The sequence below is a fragment of the Frankliniella occidentalis genome, unplaced genomic scaffold, assembly GCF_000697945.3.
Source record: "Frankliniella occidentalis isolate FOCC.00 unplaced genomic scaffold, Focc_3.1 Scaffold30, whole genome shotgun sequence".
In the NCBI taxonomy this organism is placed as follows: domain Eukaryota; kingdom Metazoa; phylum Arthropoda; class Insecta; order Thysanoptera; family Thripidae; genus Frankliniella; species Frankliniella occidentalis.
The window spans coordinates 1,362,670-1,381,091 of NW_026267160.1; the positions used below are offsets into that span (position 1 = coordinate 1,362,670).

At 42.5% G+C, this 18,422-nt stretch overlaps 3 protein-coding genes across 5 annotated transcripts; 2 read left to right on the forward strand and 1 right to left on the reverse strand.

Annotated features, from left to right (window-relative positions):
• Positions 1–6,106: 6,106 nt before the first annotated feature.
• LOC113208166 (endoplasmin) lies at positions 6,107–10,109 on the forward strand. Its single transcript, XM_026425045.2, has 8 exons — positions 6,107–6,275; positions 6,630–6,725; positions 6,807–6,967; positions 7,048–7,677; positions 7,752–8,450; positions 8,538–8,777; positions 8,912–9,182; positions 9,289–10,109. Exons 1-8 carry the CDS (start codon positions 6,227–6,229, stop codon positions 9,477–9,479), a joined length of 2,337 nt encoding a protein of 778 aa, XP_026280830.1. The 5' UTR covers positions 6,107–6,226; the 3' UTR covers positions 9,480–10,109.
• A 68-nt stretch (positions 10,110–10,177) lies between these two features.
• Positions 10,178–14,904, reverse strand: LOC113208167 (uncharacterized). 3 transcript variants are annotated; one of them, XR_008010955.1, is made up of 9 exons: positions 14,702–14,904; positions 13,799–14,037; positions 13,638–13,701; positions 13,412–13,542; positions 13,219–13,337; positions 13,002–13,131; positions 12,791–12,911; positions 11,900–12,048; positions 10,178–11,794 (listed from the first exon to the last, which is right to left on the reverse strand). XR_008010955.1 is itself a non-coding variant. In XM_026425046.2 (9 exons), the coding sequence occupies exons 1-8, from the start codon at positions 14,772–14,774 to the stop codon at positions 11,951–11,953; spliced, it is 975 nt and encodes a 324-aa protein (XP_026280831.1). In that variant the 5' UTR covers positions 14,775–14,903; the 3' UTR covers positions 10,178–11,794; positions 11,910–11,950. The 3 variants fall into 3 exon arrangements, 2 of the variants coding, with proteins under 2 accessions (XP_026280831.1, XP_026280832.1); XM_026425046.2 differs by having other exon boundaries at positions 11,910–12,048; positions 14,702–14,903; XM_026425047.2 differs by having other exon boundaries at positions 11,910–12,048; positions 12,812–12,911; positions 14,702–14,902.
• Positions 14,905–14,975: 71 nt separating this feature from the next.
• On the forward strand, positions 14,976–18,123 carry LOC113208156 (ubiA prenyltransferase domain-containing protein 1 homolog). The gene is made up of 2 exons (XM_026425035.2): positions 14,976–15,223; positions 15,455–18,123. Exon 2 carries the CDS (start codon positions 15,466–15,468, stop codon positions 16,444–16,446), a length of 981 nt encoding a protein of 326 aa, XP_026280820.1. The 5' UTR covers positions 14,976–15,223; positions 15,455–15,465; the 3' UTR covers positions 16,447–18,123.
• The last annotated feature ends 299 nt before the right edge of the window (positions 18,124–18,422 follow it).

Here is an 18,422-nt window from a genome sequence, read left to right on the forward strand (position 1 = left end):
AGAGAAAGCTTTATATTTCAGCCTCATTGCATTCCGTTGCGGCGCCAGCAGCGGCCGTGCCAAGTATAACCACGCTGTGGCCCCGGAACGTTACCAGATAATCGCCATTGATAAGCCGCGCGCGCGCGCTAGAGGACAAAACAGGAAACCCACGATGGGGAGGAGTGAGCAGTGCGTAAAAGGCGGGGGATTTAAAAAAGAATACCCGCGGCCGCGAAACACTGTAGGGAAGGTCCAGCATTTTCGTTTTTATAACGAGTCGGGGAAAATTACCCGCGACCGGTGCCTCACATTTTAATTTTGTTGTTGTTGTGGTTTGTTTTTCGCTCCAGGAGCTTCAGGAGCCAGATACGGCTTGACATTTGGAGATTCTGCGGGGGAGGGGGGAGGGGAGCGGCAGTAAGACCGCGCGCCGCAACGCCGCTCGGCACCTCGGCTTCTTGCTTCTCTCCTTGCCGAATGTCAGCTGTTTCCGGCTCGCGGCCGGCCCGCGGGGAAGGCCGCGATGGCAGGACGTCCGCCCCCACCCCACCGCCCCGCTAATCGCACACAGCCTGCACTCGGCGCGAGAAAGTGTGCAGAATGCAGCACGGGAAGCCTTGACCCCAAGCGCTTTCGGACGAATAGAATGATAGAGAGGAACGAACGAAGCAAAGCTCATACGGGCATGGGTCACTCGTGGCGCGATCGGATACACGTCACTTCCCAGTAAAGACGGCCGGAATCATCTTCAGTGGAGGTCGTAGACAAACTGTTGAGTAAGCCCCTGTAGGCCCGTCTTTGATTATCAACTGTTGGTTTTCCAGCGAACTCCCCACAAAGCGACACATACCAGGCAAAAAGGTCAGAAACAAAAGAACAAAAGTAGGAATGCCTACATCCCAATAGGGCCAGGCCAAAGCCAGCTTATCGCGTGTGAACCGTGCCACCTGCCGCAGACACCTGCCGCGCGAGGCTGGCGGGGTTACGCGCGTGGGGCAAAGTTTGAAGTGTTGTGGGTCAGAGCGGGCCGGGGCAGCAAACCCGGGCGGGGCAGGAGACCACGGTGCCGGGGGCAGCAGCCCGGGGCAGCAGCCAGAGCTGATAAGGAATGGGCTGATAGTGGCCCGGCCCCATCATAGTGTGTGACACCACCAGCACAGGGACCGGACTCGAGCGTCATGCCCGAGCCAACGGCTGGCACCTGGGCCAGGCTGCACCCTCGGCTCCACTGCAGCAGGTGCTTCAGCACGCCTGCCGGGCTCGAGCCGAGCGCGGCTGTGGAGCTGTCCAGGGAGCTCCAGGCTCCAGGGGCCCCGCCCCGCAGGCGGCCGACACGTCCCTCCAGAGCTGCATCCTAACCGCCTCCACGGGGCGATCCACGGGGGGAGATTCCGGTCCGAGGCGAGGGTCAGACCCTGCGGACCCTGCACTCCAGTACGTGAGGAGGACGGAGGCGCTGGAGGCTGGGGCCTGCGGGGCCGGCCATGTAATGGGAGGTCGTTGCAGCGCACTGCAGCACGCGCAGCAGGTCCACGGCGTTTATCCCATGGGAATCCTCTCCGGAGGGTAATCGCAGACTGATCCACTCCAGCGAGGGGGAGCGACGCCGTCAGGCTCCGTCAGGGCCGCCGTACACCTTTCTCACCGCACTGGTAATCCACCTGGAAGCACCCACCACAGCCGCCCGGAGCGGGGCGATCGCCCACCGCTCCGACACACACCTGTTTCATGTTGTCGTCGACGCACCGCGCTCGCACTGGCACGGCCGCACGCACACTCACACACACGAACGCGACCGCACGTCACTTGACCGCGATGTCGGGATTGTCGGGCGGCACTGCTAGACGCGGTCGCGGCTCAGAGTGCACTGACTGGCTGTTGACGCGGCGCGGCGCGGGGCGGGGCGGGGCGCAGCTCGCTACGGTCCGGCCAGGCCGCGGGGCGCGGCGGGGGCGCGGCGGGCGGCGGGGGCCGATCCGTATAGAGACAGGCGGGGCTGCCGGGCCGGGCCAGGTGAGCGGCCAGCCAGCCAGCCCGGGCCGCGCCAGCCAGCCTGCCTGCCCTTGTCCGCCACGCCGCGCCCTGCCTTTTAGGCCCCTAACCTTGGTAGCAGCCTCTCCTCAGCTGACCAGGTCGGGCCGGCCCGGACGCTCGAGACGCTCCAGGCCTCGCCGGGGAGGCGAAGCAGCCAACGGTTGACCACCACCGCAGCAAAATAAAGAGATGGGAACCGCTCTGCGTGCCAGGCCGGGTGCTGCATGGGATCATCCCCAGCAGCCCCGCCGGCCGCAGACCTCGCCGAAACATTGCCAGCGAAAGAACGAGGGAAATGTGTGTGGGGCCCACATGTTGACGCGAATAGACAATGGCCAAAGGCGGTTTCGGGAGCAGTCCACCTCGTCTGCGAAACGGAAGCACAATCGCACGATAGAGGGTTCCCATTCAGATTCGCGCATATTGGCTTTGCCTATGAATTTCCCCGCTCCCGAGGTCCACCTCCCCCGGGCGGCCTCCTTCTCGCTCCTTCCCCCAGCGGCGGGGTCACACTCCGCACTCCGCGGGTGCCATGATAGTAGGACCTAAGGGGTCGCGACAGGACCTAAGGTCCTATCATGGCGGGCTCCCCGGCCCCGGAACGGTCGGGAAGGACCAGCGCACTAGCAGCAGGGGGCGTTGCATCGGTTGCATCCACGGGCAGGGCCGCAGGGCCGCTGGCACGCTGGCAGCGCAGTGACGAGGCCTAGACAAAGTCAGCTTCCCGCAGCGCCCTATGGGCCGATGGGCCGCCCTATAGGGAAGGGTGAGTAGTAATAGGGCCCCCCAAGACCAGGGCCAGGGTGGGCCACCGCTGCACTTTGGACGCGATGCGCGTCGGGTTCCCCACCCCTACCTCGGATTTGGATCAACGGTGGTGCATTTGAAAGGTCGCAAAATTGCCTTTTAAATAGCCCACCGCTGGGCCCGACGCACATCGCTCCCAGAGTTTAGTGACGGTCGCGCCGTCTATTGCCCTTTAGTGGGCCATAGCCATATGGAACGCCCAATGTGCCACCCAATGTGCCACCTGATGGGACACTGTATACAGGGCGGGTGATCGGCGCCGTGGTTTTTTCCGCTTATGCTGTACCGGATTCATGCGTGCGGGCGGGCTTGCCTATCGTCGCTCGCCATGGCGCCTTACGGCCCCGTGCGACTATACAACCCGTCCGCACGCATGAATGCGGTACAGTCTAAGCAGAATAAAACCACGGCGCGGATCACCCACCCTGTATGGGACACTCAATGGTCCATCCAATGGGCCACCCCATGGGTCACCCCATGGGCCACCGGCCACAGACGCGTGACACGACATTGCGCAACTGGCTGTCACGGTGTCCTGGGGTGCCTCGCACGGCTCCAGCGACGGCCCCAGCGACGGCTCCAGCACGGCTTCAAGCTGGACAGCCCCTTGGACTGATCACCTGGTACCCTTGACCTGACCAACCGAGGTAGCTTCTTCCACCATGGTCAGAAATGCACGTCACACACACAAACGCGTAAGCGCAGAACAAATCCGGTCGGCTATACCTAGCTATAACCTATGTTAACCATTTGTCCGATTTGAAGGTGAGAATAAGGAAGATTTAATGTAAATATCGAGGGCCGGTGAAATTATCGCGAGAGTGCAGGGCACACACTACTTGCAGAACAACTCATACACGAACTAGCGATGAAAAGGTAAGGAAAAGTAAATTATGAGTTTAGAGGGGTCTCTCAAAGAAGTGTGACCACAATGTGGTCTTAGCATGTTAAGAAGGGTAAAAATGCTGAGCGTTTGAAGAAGAGTTGCAAGCCTTAAATGTGGGTGATAGGAACAAATTAAAAACAGCCATTATTGTTACAAACTGAGGATTGGGAGGCTCCTCAATCATCAATGTTATGGCACAAAACTGCATCCAGCAAGAGATATGAAGACATAGTGAACATTTCCTGTTCAGATATAGACCATACAGAAAACAAGCACTTGCTAACTGTACTCATTTTACTATACAGTTACCAGTATGTGGAAGCTCAGAAAAATTAGTATGCTAGTGTAATAGAAAATCCAATAGTACCAGATCGCACAGTAACTAACAGATGACATACTCCATTTTTTGACTAAGAAATGAGCTAGTGTGCGAAATGGGATCTTTGGAATGTCGCATAACCTCAGCACTAGAATGGAGTCTATATTAGAAAAAAAATTGTCAAAATATCACTTGAGAATCAATCTTTCTTTAGAAATTGGTATACTGCAATTATTCATAATAATTATTCATAACAAATAATGCAATGCTATGTTCTAAAAGTTAATGAATTGTAAACATAGCAGACAAATGTTTGTTTACTTTTGCAAGCAAAAACAAACTTAGGGGTAAAATCCATCCCTCTAGCATATACTGAGACAAATCATCATTGATTCGCTCTCAATAATCTTTCAAACAATTTTTGAATTTAAAAGCTAAGATCAATTACATGAAAACCCATGCGTCGGTTTCAAGGCAAGATGCATCCTTACTGACCTTGATTATCCAGAGAAGAACGGAATTCCGAGAGAAGGAATGAGTACAACCGTCTAACAAAGCTGACACATTCCTTGAACTTCGAGTAAGTAGAGCGCTTTCATAGCGCAAGAGGTCTAAATCCAACAAAACTACAATTTTAGGCCGACACCTGTCAGGAAAATTTCGGCCTCCTCGATGAAAACTGAACGAACGCAAACAAAACAACACGGACTGCTGCAGCAGCAGCCATACCGAAATGAGGCTAGCAAACTGATAAAAAAAAAATCGGACAGAAATTAAAATGTGCTTGGCTGCCAGTAACACAGGCATAAATCGCGCAATTTGATAAGAACACTTTTAATAATAAAATAGACGAACCAGGGGGCAGGGGGCGTGGGGTGCTCCAAAATAAATATTTGGGCTGTTAGTGCGAATAGCCGCGAGCGCGTTATCCGGCCTGGTGCTTACAACCGCGCATTTCAAAAGCTAGGTCGGAACGATACAATTCTAAACTTGCTAGTATGAGGACGCTCAGAGATGTACCAGGTGGCTGATTAATCCTGCGCACTTCAGTAGTTAGACTGTACCGCACGCACGAGTGCGGGCGGGCTATCCTATCGTTTAAAAAAAAAAAATCGTCTCCGTCCACGGCGCCTTAGGGGCCGGGCGAGTAGGCAACCCGCCCGCACTCGTGCGTGCGGTACAGTCTAACTCTAACTACAGAAGCGCGCGGGGTTAATCAGCCACCTGGTATTTACATACAAATGATGGGGGAATAACACCATGGCTACGACAAGCGGTGTCTGGGGTTCGAGGCTGGTACGGACCTCGGTCTGCGGTCCCTCCCGGGTGCGTACCCCGACGGGGTTCGCTTCAAATCCTCGCTCAAACCGAGGTACATGTACCCCAGGTTCCCCAGCCCCGAACGGGTACAGCAAAGCGAATAACCACACCCCGCTAGCATTTTAAGGGGTTGAATGGGGGAATGACCGAATGACACTGGGTGTGTGCGTGTGTGTGAGAGCGCGCGACCTTATGTCAGTGTTTGCGTATGTGTGATATGCGCTGGAAGATTGTTTTGGTCTTATAGGGCAGTAATGTAACATCAGGATGCTAGAGTTAATATCACAACTCACAACTAGCCGAAACCGAAGGAGAGCATCAGGGGGACCGCTTACTCATCACAGACAGACAGACAGACAGACAGACAGACAGACAGACAGACACACACACACACACACGCACGCACACGCACACACACACACACACACACACACCGACAGACATACGTACTAGAGAGCGTAAAGCGCAGCCGCTAGCGTAAAAGAGCGGAGTGGGGATACGTGCCCTAACCTCATCTTGGCGCATAATTGTTTTTGAGTTTTGACGAGTGTTAAAAAGCAGTACCGCACGCCGCATTTGGCCCTTCTTTGGCCCTTTAGAGCCGGTCACCTAGCCCCAGCCCTGCCAAGTGTCTCACTCTCTAGGTTGTGATCATAGAGTTGGTACGACAAGAAGCTTTCCTGGCGACCGACCAATCACGTCGCGACAAATAAGAAACAAAACAGCATCTCCCGCGTGGTTGTGAATGATTGGCTCGCCGAATCTTCCCGACGAAGTCTCCATTTACAAGTACTTGACGGCTAAACCACAACCCGACGACGTAGTGCAGTATCATTTCTGGTCCCCGTTGAGGCTGGAAAGCCTTTCATCGGTTCAGAATGAGGTCTCCGTTATTAGTTTATCTACTTGGAGTTTCCTTGTTAGTGGGTGAGTCGCGTTATGATATACTTTAAGTATTTGCTGTCAATAGCAGACGATTGTCTTCAGGTTATTTTATTTGACGTTCGGCGTTCTTTCCTGTAAAGCTCTGGTAGTACTACATCATATCTATGTACTGGGAGGTTTTCTTTAGCTGAATTTTAAATTTCTGCATTTTGTGTTAGCTCCATTCCCATGTTATGATTAATTGACCTGTAATTGACCTGTCCAAATACAGCCATCAGATTTGATTTTATCTCTCTTTGGTATTTATGGGTCTCTGCATCCTATTTCATCTGTCAGAGCCTCAAAAATTCATCCACTGTTATGTTTGATTTGAACTTTAACTTTCTTCTCTGTCAGGATTTGCGACCGACCTGTCTTTTGCTGATGACGTAGTCTCAGACTCTGTTAATCTTGATGTCGACCTGGGCGTAAGTCGTGAAGGCTCAAGGACAGGTATGATTCTAAAACGTTCCTTTCTACTGAATTCTAAAAGAAAAACGAGTTATGAACAGTTTTGGTCTGCTTGATTTTCAGATGCTGAAGCTGTACAACGTGAAGGAGAGGCTATTAAACTAGATGGATTAAATGCTGCTCAGATCAAAGAACTTAGAGAGAATGCAGAGAAATTCACATTCCAGGCTGAAGTGAACCGAATGATGAAACTCATCATCAACTCTTTGTATCGGAACAAGGAGGTACGTTTGTTTTTGATTTTTAAATAATCTATTTAACCAGCTTTCCAAATGACTTATTATATAAAAATATTTCTCATCAGATTTACCTCAGAGAGTTGATTTCTAATGCTTCTGATGCACTGGATAAAATAAGACTACTGTCCCTGACTGATCCGTCAAACTTGTCAGCTACTGAAGAACTTTCAATCAAGATTAAAACAGACAAAGAAAACCGTGCTCTTCATATAACAGATACTGGACTTGGCATGACTAAAAAAGATTTGGTGAACAATCTCGGCACCATTGCTAAATCTGGAACTGCTGAGTTCCTTAGCAAAATGCAAGATTCTGCAGAGAAACAGACCATGAATGACATGATTGGTCAGTTTGGTGTTGGCTTCTACTCATCTTTCTTAGTAGCTGACCGAGTAATTGTTACTACAAAGCATAACGATGATGAACAGTATATTTGGGAGTCTGATGCATCTAGCTTCTCTATAACCAAGGACCCTCGTGGAAACACACTTAAGCGTGGAACACAGATTACTCTGTTCATGAAAGAAGAGGCCAGTGATTATTTGGAGCAAGACACAATCCGCAATTTGGTGAAGAGGTACTCCCAGTTCATTAATTTCCCTATCTACCTGTGGTCCAGCAAGACTGAGAAAGTAGAAGAACCTGTGGAAGAATCTGAGGAACCTAAGAAACCAGCTGATGATGAAGAAGCTCAGGTATGTATAGAAAAAGTTGAGAGTCAAGAATATTTAGTTTTGTTGATTTAAATTAATGCGCCCTCTGTTTGTAGGTTGAGGAGGATAAGACTGAAGAACCAAAGACTAAAACTGTTGAAAAGACAGTGTGGGACTGGGAGATTCTCAATGATAGTAAGCCAATTTGGACCCGTAAACCAGCTGACATTACAGATGAAGAATATAATGAGTTTTACAAGGCTCTTACCAAAGATTCCAATAAGCCTCTTGGCAAAGTTCACTTTGTCGCTGAGGGTGAAGTGACTTTCAAATCACTCCTGTATGTTCCATCTGTTTTACCAAGTGAATCATTCAACCGTTATGGAACCAAAAGTGATAATGTTAAATTATATGTTCGCCGTGTTTTTATCACTGATGAATTCGCAGAAATGCTCCCCAACTACCTTAGTTTTATTCAGGGAGTGATTGACTCTGATGATCTACCTTTGAATGTTTCCCGTGAAACCTTGCAGCAGCACAAATTGCTTAAAGTTATTAAGAAGAAGCTGGTTCGTAAGGCGTTAGATATGATGAAAAAGATGGACAAATCTTCTTACAAGAAATTCTGGAAGGAATATTCCACCAATATCAAGCTTGGGGTTGTCGAAGATGCTGCAAATCGTTCCAGACTAGCTAAACTTTTGATGTTCCACTCATCCAATCAGCCAGAGATGACATCTTTGGAGGAATATGTTAATCGTATGAAACCCAAACAAACACACATTTATTACTTGGCTGGTGCTAACCGAGAGGAGGTGAGTCAAGTACCTTTGGATCTAAAACTTCATCAACTGTGTATGTAGTTTAATTTTATGTATTTTAACATTTTTCTTTGACTGTAGGTTGAGCAATCTCCATTTGTTGAAAGACTGCGCAAGAAGGGATATGAAGTTCTCTATTTAGTTGAAGCTGTTGATGAATACTGTATCACTGCTCTTCCTGAGTTTGAGGGCAAGAAATTCCAAAATGTAGCCAAGGAAGGTTTCTCTCTCTCCGATGCAGACAAAGACAGGCATGAAGCTGCTGTCAAAGCATTTGACCCCCTAACCAAATGGCTTGCTGATGAGGCCTTGAAGGATCAGGTACAAAATTATAAAATGGCATTTTTAAAAATAAATTTATGTACTGTAATATCTTTGAAGCATAACTCGTTTTCATGGCTTTTAACTTGTTGATCAAGTTTTTAATCTAATCTTTCTTTTTTCCTATAATTTAGATTGCAAAGGCTGCAGTCTCTGAGCGCTTGTCTGACTCCCCTTGTGCATTGGTTGCAAGTATGTTTGGTTGGACTGGCAACATGGAGCGCTTAGCTGTTAGTAATGCTCATCAAAAAGCTGATGACCCTAACCGAGCTTACCACCTCAATCAGAGGAAAACTTTGGAAATCAATCCTAGGCATCCATTGATTAAAAATCTCCTCCAGAGAGTAGAAGTCAATTCTCAAGACCCTGTGGCAAAGGAAATGGCTGTAATGATGTTTAGAACAGGTTAGTAATTTACTCAAAAGATCTTGCCGAGTCACTGTCATTCCTTCTTCTTTCAGATCGTCTTTCTTAAGATAAATACTGATTCCTTACTCTTGTTTTCCAACAGCTACTTTAAGATCAGGGTATTTACTAAAAGACACAGCAGAATTTGCTGCTAGTGTTGAACAAATGATGAGACAGACACTTGGTATTCCCGTTGATGAGCAAGTTGAAGAGGAAGAAGAAGTTGATGAAGATGCTTCAAACAAAGAAGATGACAAAGCTGAGGAAGAAGAGCAAGACCATGATGAGTTATAAAAAAGATCTCTTTGCATTTTATTTCAACGATGTACCTATCAGTCAGACTGACAGTTAATTGTGATTCCAGTGAGCTTTCTGCCTATCTCCATTTCAATTTACTTAAAATTGTTTCAATCTAGTTATTGAAGTTCTCACTTATAAAATGACACTACCCCACTTTCTTTTCAATTGTGTCCGTGTGTAAAACAAATGTTTTAGAAGGAAAGATATGTCTGGTTAGTGTTCTATATTACACATCACCTGATATTTCTTTGGTGTTCTTTCGAAGACTGGTTAAGATAATGCCATTTAACATTAAAGTCAACTTTGCAGTATGGCCATGGGTCATGGCCAATAGCATTGTTAATTTTTTTTCTGTGTCAACCCGATTTTCATTTCCTGAGTTGATGTCTGCATGTACCCATGGTGTTCTTGTGTAGTGTGCAAATTTTGTCTGTTGCTTCCTTTTTTGCAATTTGGCACAACTAGGAGCAGAGTAAGTGAATATTCTGAGAACAATGTTAGTTGTAAATATGAGGATTTACATTGATCAGGCTATTATCCAGTATTAATTTTGTAGCTATTGTAATTGGATTGTGTCCCATGCTGTACAATGTAATTTATGTGAATAATAATGTGAAAATGGAATCTTGTAATGAAATCTTTTTGCTCCTGAAACCAATGGTTCTGAAAAAGATATGCCAAAAGAAAACCCATTTTTTGAAGCAACCACCTTTATTTTAACCAAAGTACCTTATTAGAATACATAAAATTACAGTTGAAAATACATCCAGATGCAAAACAAGAGAAAGAAACTTTGCCTGACTAGAAAACTTTAATAGCATTCATGAAAAAACCTAGACTAGTATAGAAAATGGTGGTAGAAAAATTTGCCAAAGAAACAGACTAGATTGTACGAGATTGATAGCCACATTGATGTAGATAATATAAAGAAAGCAGAGAAAGCAAATTATTTCACACAAGAAACTCTCTTGAGGCTGTGCAATTGATTTATTTTATATAATTGGATAAAATTGTCACTTAAAAGTACTTAAAGTTAAAATCATTAGCAGCTTAAAAGTTAATTAGGGTATTGCAAGTTGATTAATAACATCTTCAGCTTTCTCTGCTTCCTGTACACAAAGTACAACTCTTGGACAACATACTAGACTTTGCCAAGCATCCATTTTCAATCTTCATATCACATGAAGACACCCTTTAAAAAACACCTCAACAAGGGCTTTAAAAAAAATCAGTAATAGCATTTAATTTTACCTCGTGACTATGTTTATCAACATTAAAATTGCACACACAGCTCGCACATGATAAATGATCACATCATGGAGCAAAATTGCAGACGAATAGATATAGAACAACTTTTAAGCGTTATCATATCCTTTAAAATTATCGTTTCCCCGAAAGTAATAATAAAACCCATCCAGAAATCTATAACATAATACTTCTGTGTAAACATTTGCACATCCCCTAAACACTATACTTATGTAAAGAAGATACATACATAACTAAAAGCATCACATAAAATGCTAAAATTACTTTCTTAGCTAAAATGTAAAGTACATAACCATGAGTTTCAGAGATTACAACATTGACTGTCCATCATTCATGGATGAGCTAGTCATACTGGAAAGCACATGAGCTAACTTTCTAATACAAATGACAAATAATTCCGCTCAAAATATTCCTGGCAGAAACAAATTCACTGCAATCGTAGTGCATGTTGAAGGTGAACCATAATATTGCCATGCATCATGAAACACCAGCACACACACCAACACATTTGCACAGAGAATAACTCTTCACATCACAGGATATTTATTGTGTGAGGAGGAAAAACAGCGAATACAGAATCCCTGTCAAAAGTGCTCAGATGCAGCATTAAACTCAAAATTTGTAGTTATGTCACAAGCTATACCACATTTAAAAAAAACAAAAATAACACAAGAATGTAAGTTTAGAACTTCTGTTATTAATATTTCTTTTTAATCTAGTCACTAATCAGTTGTGGAAAGCAGCCATAACATGATGCAGTAATTATGAAGTACAAACAAAAATGTTCGAGATTCATTTCAACTAGGTTGTGGTAATTATGTGAAACTAGATAAGAATATGTGCAAATAATTTCCAAGATTCTTTGAAACATTTTTGATTTGCAGCAGCTTGTAACTGCTCTTTTTAAAATGGGAAGCAGTAAAACGGGAATGTTCTTTTGGACCTATACTTTTGGCTGGGGTTTATGACTATAATTCCTTCTTCAAGAAGTTCTTCCTCCTCTGCCAAGGCACTAGTTCTGATGGACATAACGGGGTAAGAACCTTTGATGTAGAAAAGAAAGTGTTATAGATTAAATGAATCAATCTGGTCTGCTCAGTTTAATACACATACATTCTAGACACACACATATAGTCACAGTCACATACTTGCCCTCACCTTTATATCTCCATGATCCAGTTACATTAATTGCCAGTAAGTCAAAGAACTTTATCTCCATTCTCAGAGGGAGGTGCACGATGATATATTGACTGAAGAGGAACGTGAAGAAGTTCAAGCAGCTGAGCATAGTTAGGTTCTGAAAAACAAAGTAAGCATTAGAAAGCCACCAAATAAAGTAAAAGAATCTTACATTTTTCTGAGATAAAGGGTTAAGATTTGGACTCAATGTCAATTACCAGTTGGTTAAGAGATTAAGCCATCAGTTCAATTGAAGAAAAGGTACATAATTACACAAACCATATAAAAATAACACATTTCAAGCAAAGATAGACGTATCAATTCTACTGGATAAAAAGTATACAAATGTATCTACAAAGGCAATAGAATTGGACAAAACAGAAATATACTAGAACACACATGCTTCACCAAATAAGAAAGAATAGCCAGAGAAGTGCAAAAGCCATTTAACATGCTGAAAGTGGAAGACAAGACACAGGAAGAGTACAAATACCAATACAGGAAGTATACAGGACTTGTACAGGAAGAAAATATAATAGAGAACAATTTGTCGAGACTGAGAAAAGTTGTACGCATGCCAAAGACTACCCATAGAAAATCCCCACTACAAATATTAGTGAACCAATCCTATATAATAAAAATGAAAATATTACAATGAACGACGTGTCATACCTGTGTCTTCACTTTATCCACACAACCCACATGGACGTGAGTTCCCAAAGAAAAAATATATTGTACCGTGTATTTTTTTTAAAAGCTCTAACATAACACTTGAAAATTGAACATCCCTGGGCATGAGAGCAGGGTTAGCAGCGACTACCAAATCCCCAACCAAAAGCTAGCATGCACAAAACATGTACCTTGGAGACTACCCAACCCACCAGTCTCGGGGGAGATCACTCCATGGCGTACAAGGAAGTCTATCACAATTGGTGAGCTTGTCGTCTTAAAGTCGGGAGAAGCAATTATTTCCTTAAGTTCCTGTGCAGATACATAATAATATAATCATAAAAACTTTGAATTTGCTTTGGCAATAGAAAAGAAACTACAAAGAAAATTATTGGTACATACATTGATGGACAAGAGGTCGAAAGTCTCAACTTCCCCGTCATTGTTTTTAGGGATGAACTCGCAAGGCAATTTCAAATCAAATACATACTCTGTATTGGGAAACAGTCCACGCTCACTTTCAAAAAAGAACCTACAGATATACACAAAGATTAGGACAGTTGGAAGAAATGTACAAATATTCAGAAGATACACTGAAGAGGAAAAAAACTAGACTTACGACACTGCACCAGAAGGTCTTATATCTTTCAGCATTGTCTCTGGTATGCCTGCCTCCTCTTGGGCCTCTTTGATAGCAGTTTCAATAACTCCATATCCAACACTTAATCCTCCACTCACCTATAATTTGATATAATAAGAATGAAAACTGAGAGCAATCTAATATCTTGAAATGGAAAAGATATAATTGTTACCATATTGTCCCATTTGCCAGGCCAAGTCTCTTTAGTAGGAGATCGTCGTTGAAGCCACAAACATAGACCTCTTGTTGCATCATGGACAAAGCCATTAATAGTTACACCATAATTGCGAATACCAAACAAGCCTGTGAAACAAACGACATGCAAATAGCATTAATAGATAATTTCAACTGATTAACGTACAGGAAATAAAGGGGAGATTTAAGTCTTTTATACATACAAGTTGCAGATCGGTCCATGCGGAGGAGTGGCGGATCAGTTAAAACTGAGTGCACATTGTAACACTAGAAATATACACAAAGAAACAAAATTGGGATATATAAAAACATTTTCATTTAAAAAAAATAAAAAATTGTTCCTTTACTTATCTATGCTTCTTACCTCATTCCTCCATCCCTTAAGGGTCACAAATGTGTTATTTGCTCGGCATTCCTGGAGAACCTGCTCTACACGAGCAGTTCTTTCATCAAAGTCACGAAAAGCAGGGTTGAGTTCAACTGAATCAGGCCTTACAATGAAGACTTCAGGATAACGAAGCAGTTCAACCATAATATCAGGTCGTACAAGTCCAACCTGATGGCCCTCAACAACAAATGGCTTGCAGTGTCTTTTGGGAAGTCCTGCGATAAACAAAAATAATGGGAAATTAATTAAAAACCATCATTTCAAGTGACTTAATAAACACAATTTTGGTTATAAAAATTATTGATAAAATTAAATGCGTAATGACCTTTCAATTGAAAACTTCTAACAATACAAAAGCCCATAGGACTTGAACAAAAGACACAAATTTTGAGAAGACAATACAACAAACAACTGAATAATAGCAGAATGAATGGCACTGATTTGGCATGCCATTTCCTTTCCTGTGCTAGGAGTGCACATAGATGTGACCCTACCAGCCTACCCTGTGTTCAAACTGAGTAGTACTCGTGGACTAAACAATCACTTGGCATCGTGGTCAAAAGATTACACAAAGCACATTTACAAATACTGTCTAATCTCATATTAGCACCTTTCACCAAAGAAATCAAAGTTCAACAGCTCTTGACCTAACTTGACATAACTTTAACCTAAAAGAATGTCTACAGAAAACAAGAAAACATTTTTGTCAATCAGGGAAAAGATTGCCAAAGCAGCATTGGAAATACAAATGGTAATATACGTCGAAAGCATATGCGAAATCAAAAGCTACAAATGTGAGTATTGGATTGGAACGAAATTATCGGCGTATGATCGCAAGACTAAAAAGCAAACGCTACCTAGAAAGGACCGCATACGTACCATTAATGTAAAAACAATTAAACTTTTTTGCTATTTTAAGGAAAGGAGATGAAGTACGTTTGTAAGAAGACATTCCCCTGCTTTGGTTTGAATCAGAAAATCTGGTCAGAATCAAAAGCTGACAGAAGTCAGCAGAGCTCAATCACCCATCACCGTCCGCTACTGCTGTGAGTGCGCGTCTCGCCTCGCGTCTGGCGTCAACACTCAACACAACACAGGGACTTCTCACAGGCAGAGAGCGGAAACACATATAGCAGAAGGCCAAGGAAGCCACGCATCCTTGCAAGCTATATCCGCCCAACAGCACCGTTGTTGCGAAGGGCTTTAAAAGGGTCAGCCTAGCCTAGCCTTTCGTATATATTTGCTCGAAACTTTGTAGTTTTCCTACGTTATAAGACGAAACGTAACCACGGAGAAAGTCAACTTCTTTCTATGATACGCAGATATCGTATTTATGTTCTTCAACATCCTTGATTTTCTCATCTTCATTCAACTTACTCCCGTGTATTTACTAAACCATCTGTAAGTTTGGATTTATTTAAAAAAATATTTTATTTCTAAGCCAAGTTTGTGAAGTTAAGCCCAATGTTATTGGATTGCCTTTAAAATTGCGAATTCACTAGACACATTGTAACCATTAGAACTTTCTGTTATTGTTGTGCCATATGTGAGAAAATGTAGGCCACAATCACAATAACTGATTCTTCAGTGTTGATTTTTGCCTTGTTTTAATTCCTAATCAATTGTCTTCAGGATATCTCACTATGGATAATGGACCATCAACCAAGACAGTTCATCAGACATCTTCGTCTGCACAGCTGGATTCAAAACCAACCCTGATGAAACTGTCATCGTATCTTCTAGCCTTAAGACCATGGTCCTTAAGTGCATCGTTAATGCCAACATTGACTGGGTGTGCTCTTGCGTACAAGCTGAGTCCTAACGCCGGCTTGTTTAGTTGGGTATTATTATTACTCACTCTCTTTACTGTTCTGTGTGTTCATGGAGCAGGTAATCTTGTTAATACATATTTTGATTATGTGAAAGGCATAGATGGCCGGAAAAGTGATGATCGAACATTAGTGGATCACATTTTATCAAAAGATGAAGTTGCTACTCTGGGTGGTATGTTGTATGCTGCTGGATCTATAGGCTTCCTCCTCCTTGCTGCAACATCACCAGCTAAAATGGAGCATCTGGCATTAGTGTATTTTGGTGGACTATCAAGTTCTTTCTTATATACTGGAGGCATTGGTCTGAAATACATAGCTTTAGGTGATGTTCTAATTTTAATTATATTTGGTCCTATATCTGTTCTCTTTGCCTTCATGTCTCAAACAGGGAGGATAGATTTTGCTACTATTTATTATGCCATTCCTCTTGCTTTAAACACAGAAGCAATTCTTCATAGTAACAACACTCGAGACTTAGAAAGTGATCAACGCGTTGGTATTGTTACTTTAGCCATACTTATTGGACATACAGCATCCCATATTTTGTATGCTTTCCTCTTATTTACTCCTTATATTTTATTTGTTGTATTAGGTGTGAGACTTAGTCTGTGGTTTTTACTCCCACTTGTTACATTACCAGCTGCTTTTGATATTGAGAAGCAATTCCGAAATCCAGAAACAATTCAGAAAGTGCCCCAGAAAACAGCCAAGTTAAACCTTTTCTTTGGTGTCTTGTATGTTCTTACCATCAGTATGGTAGAAACAAGCCAACTACCCTTTTTGAACCAATAGTTATTATTAAATTATTATCATACCCTGCTTTTTTCATGTTGCAGTTTTGAAATGCCAAGAACACTATTATTTGTGACGGAATAGGACCCTTTGCTGTGAACTGTAGGAAATCATGCTTGTATTTTAAACAACAGTGAAAGGTAAAATTGAAATTAGCAATTTGCTTATGAAACTGTGGCACACAATGAAGGTTGCATTAATCCTCTGCGAGCTGGAAAGCAATCGACTGTTACATAGGTTACAACTCCTAATACATGTTCCCGGACTGTCTAGAAGAGAAATTAAGCGCCTAAATTTCTTAGGGCACTGCCAAATTTAATTCAATTTCTATCGTGTAAAGTCATAGAGTTCTGACTGAATTTTCATACGGAACTAAATAGGGCTATATTTTAAATTGCAGTATGTAGATGTACTTCATTCTGTACTTTTATTGTAATCTTAGATCAGAAAACTTTGATTGTTCATAATCTCATTTTCTTAAAACTTATTTTGCTTTACTTCTTGCCAGTTCTCAGTTTACCTGTCTTGAATTGAATTTGTCCATCTGGTTTCCTCTTGTTTTGGGGCTTCAAACTATTTATGTATCTATTGTCAGTATCTATCTAGTTCACACAATAAACTCAGTATCTTCCTATTTTGTAAAGAAAAGAATACCATGTATATATGATGCAACCCTGGCAGCTTGTACTTAAGCTATAGCAGTTTTTTCTTATATTACCTGCAATATATCGGATGGAGCCTATGCTTTCTAATGCAGAGAAATGTTCTTTGTTTTTAGTAAGGTTGACATTTACAGTGAGGTTAGTTGTATTTGTCCTAATTAGGTTTGTGAAATTTTTATCTTTGAGAAGGGAGGATCTATGAACCCATTTATTTATGTATACATATATATTTTTGTTATGGCCACCTACAGTGGACTGTTACTTAATATATGGAGATAAGCATCGGTATTGATGTGTGTCATGACAATAAGTGCTTTTTTTAAGTACATAAAAACAATTGTGACTGATGTTCTCTGAACACAAACTTGATTTTATGTTAAAAGAAATTACTTTCATAAAATCCTTTATAAGTGCTTGTGTTCCTGTTAGAGTTCACATAGTAAAGGATTATTATATTATTAATTTTTAGTGTTCTTAATACTTTTTCATCTCCGTGATGGTAGGAATTGTGACATATTTTGGTGAGCTCATATCATTTTGCATAGGGATGATCAAGTAGTTAACATAACAATTATGTTATGTTAAGAAAAATATTTGGTGATTTATTTTTCATTGTGTGTACAGAAATTTTGTTCCAAGAAGCAATCTGGTCAGTATGACGTGTTGCCCTCGACACACAGCTCTTTTTTTCTTTCTTTTTGCAGCAATTCTATGATAGCTGACAAAATTCTGACTCTGTTACGTTACATATACTGTGTGGCCAAAGGTAAATCTGCCTCGTAAATACTAGAACACTAATTTATTTATTTATTTATTATCTTCCATTAAAATGAGAGAAAATGCCTCATTTGGCTGTCTTGCTTTACTGCTGATGCTGATAGGCCGAACGGGGTATAATTTTTAAAATGTTCACAGCACATGTTAGAGATGTGTTGTACTCTTTGAGAATATGAAAAGTGATATGTCTGGTTATTTATATTTGCTTTTTTATTAAATGTAGATGTGGTAAGTAGAATGGATTCTTAAACTCCACTCATTTTCATTCAATTACGCAGCTCCTGAGAGAACTAGAGGAAAGCAGAAAATTCAACTCAATGCTTAGTTTGAGAATTCCTCGAACAAAAGAACACTTTCTAATATAGAAACCACTCATTTTGACATGTAGGTCAATCAAGTCTACACGTCAGTAAATTTATTTTTCATGACACATAAAATATCTTCCTATTTACAATAAACACATTGAATATCTTTCCTTTCTCACAATTTTCACAGTATGAAATAAAAAAATTCTTAACTTTGTACATACAAATTTAC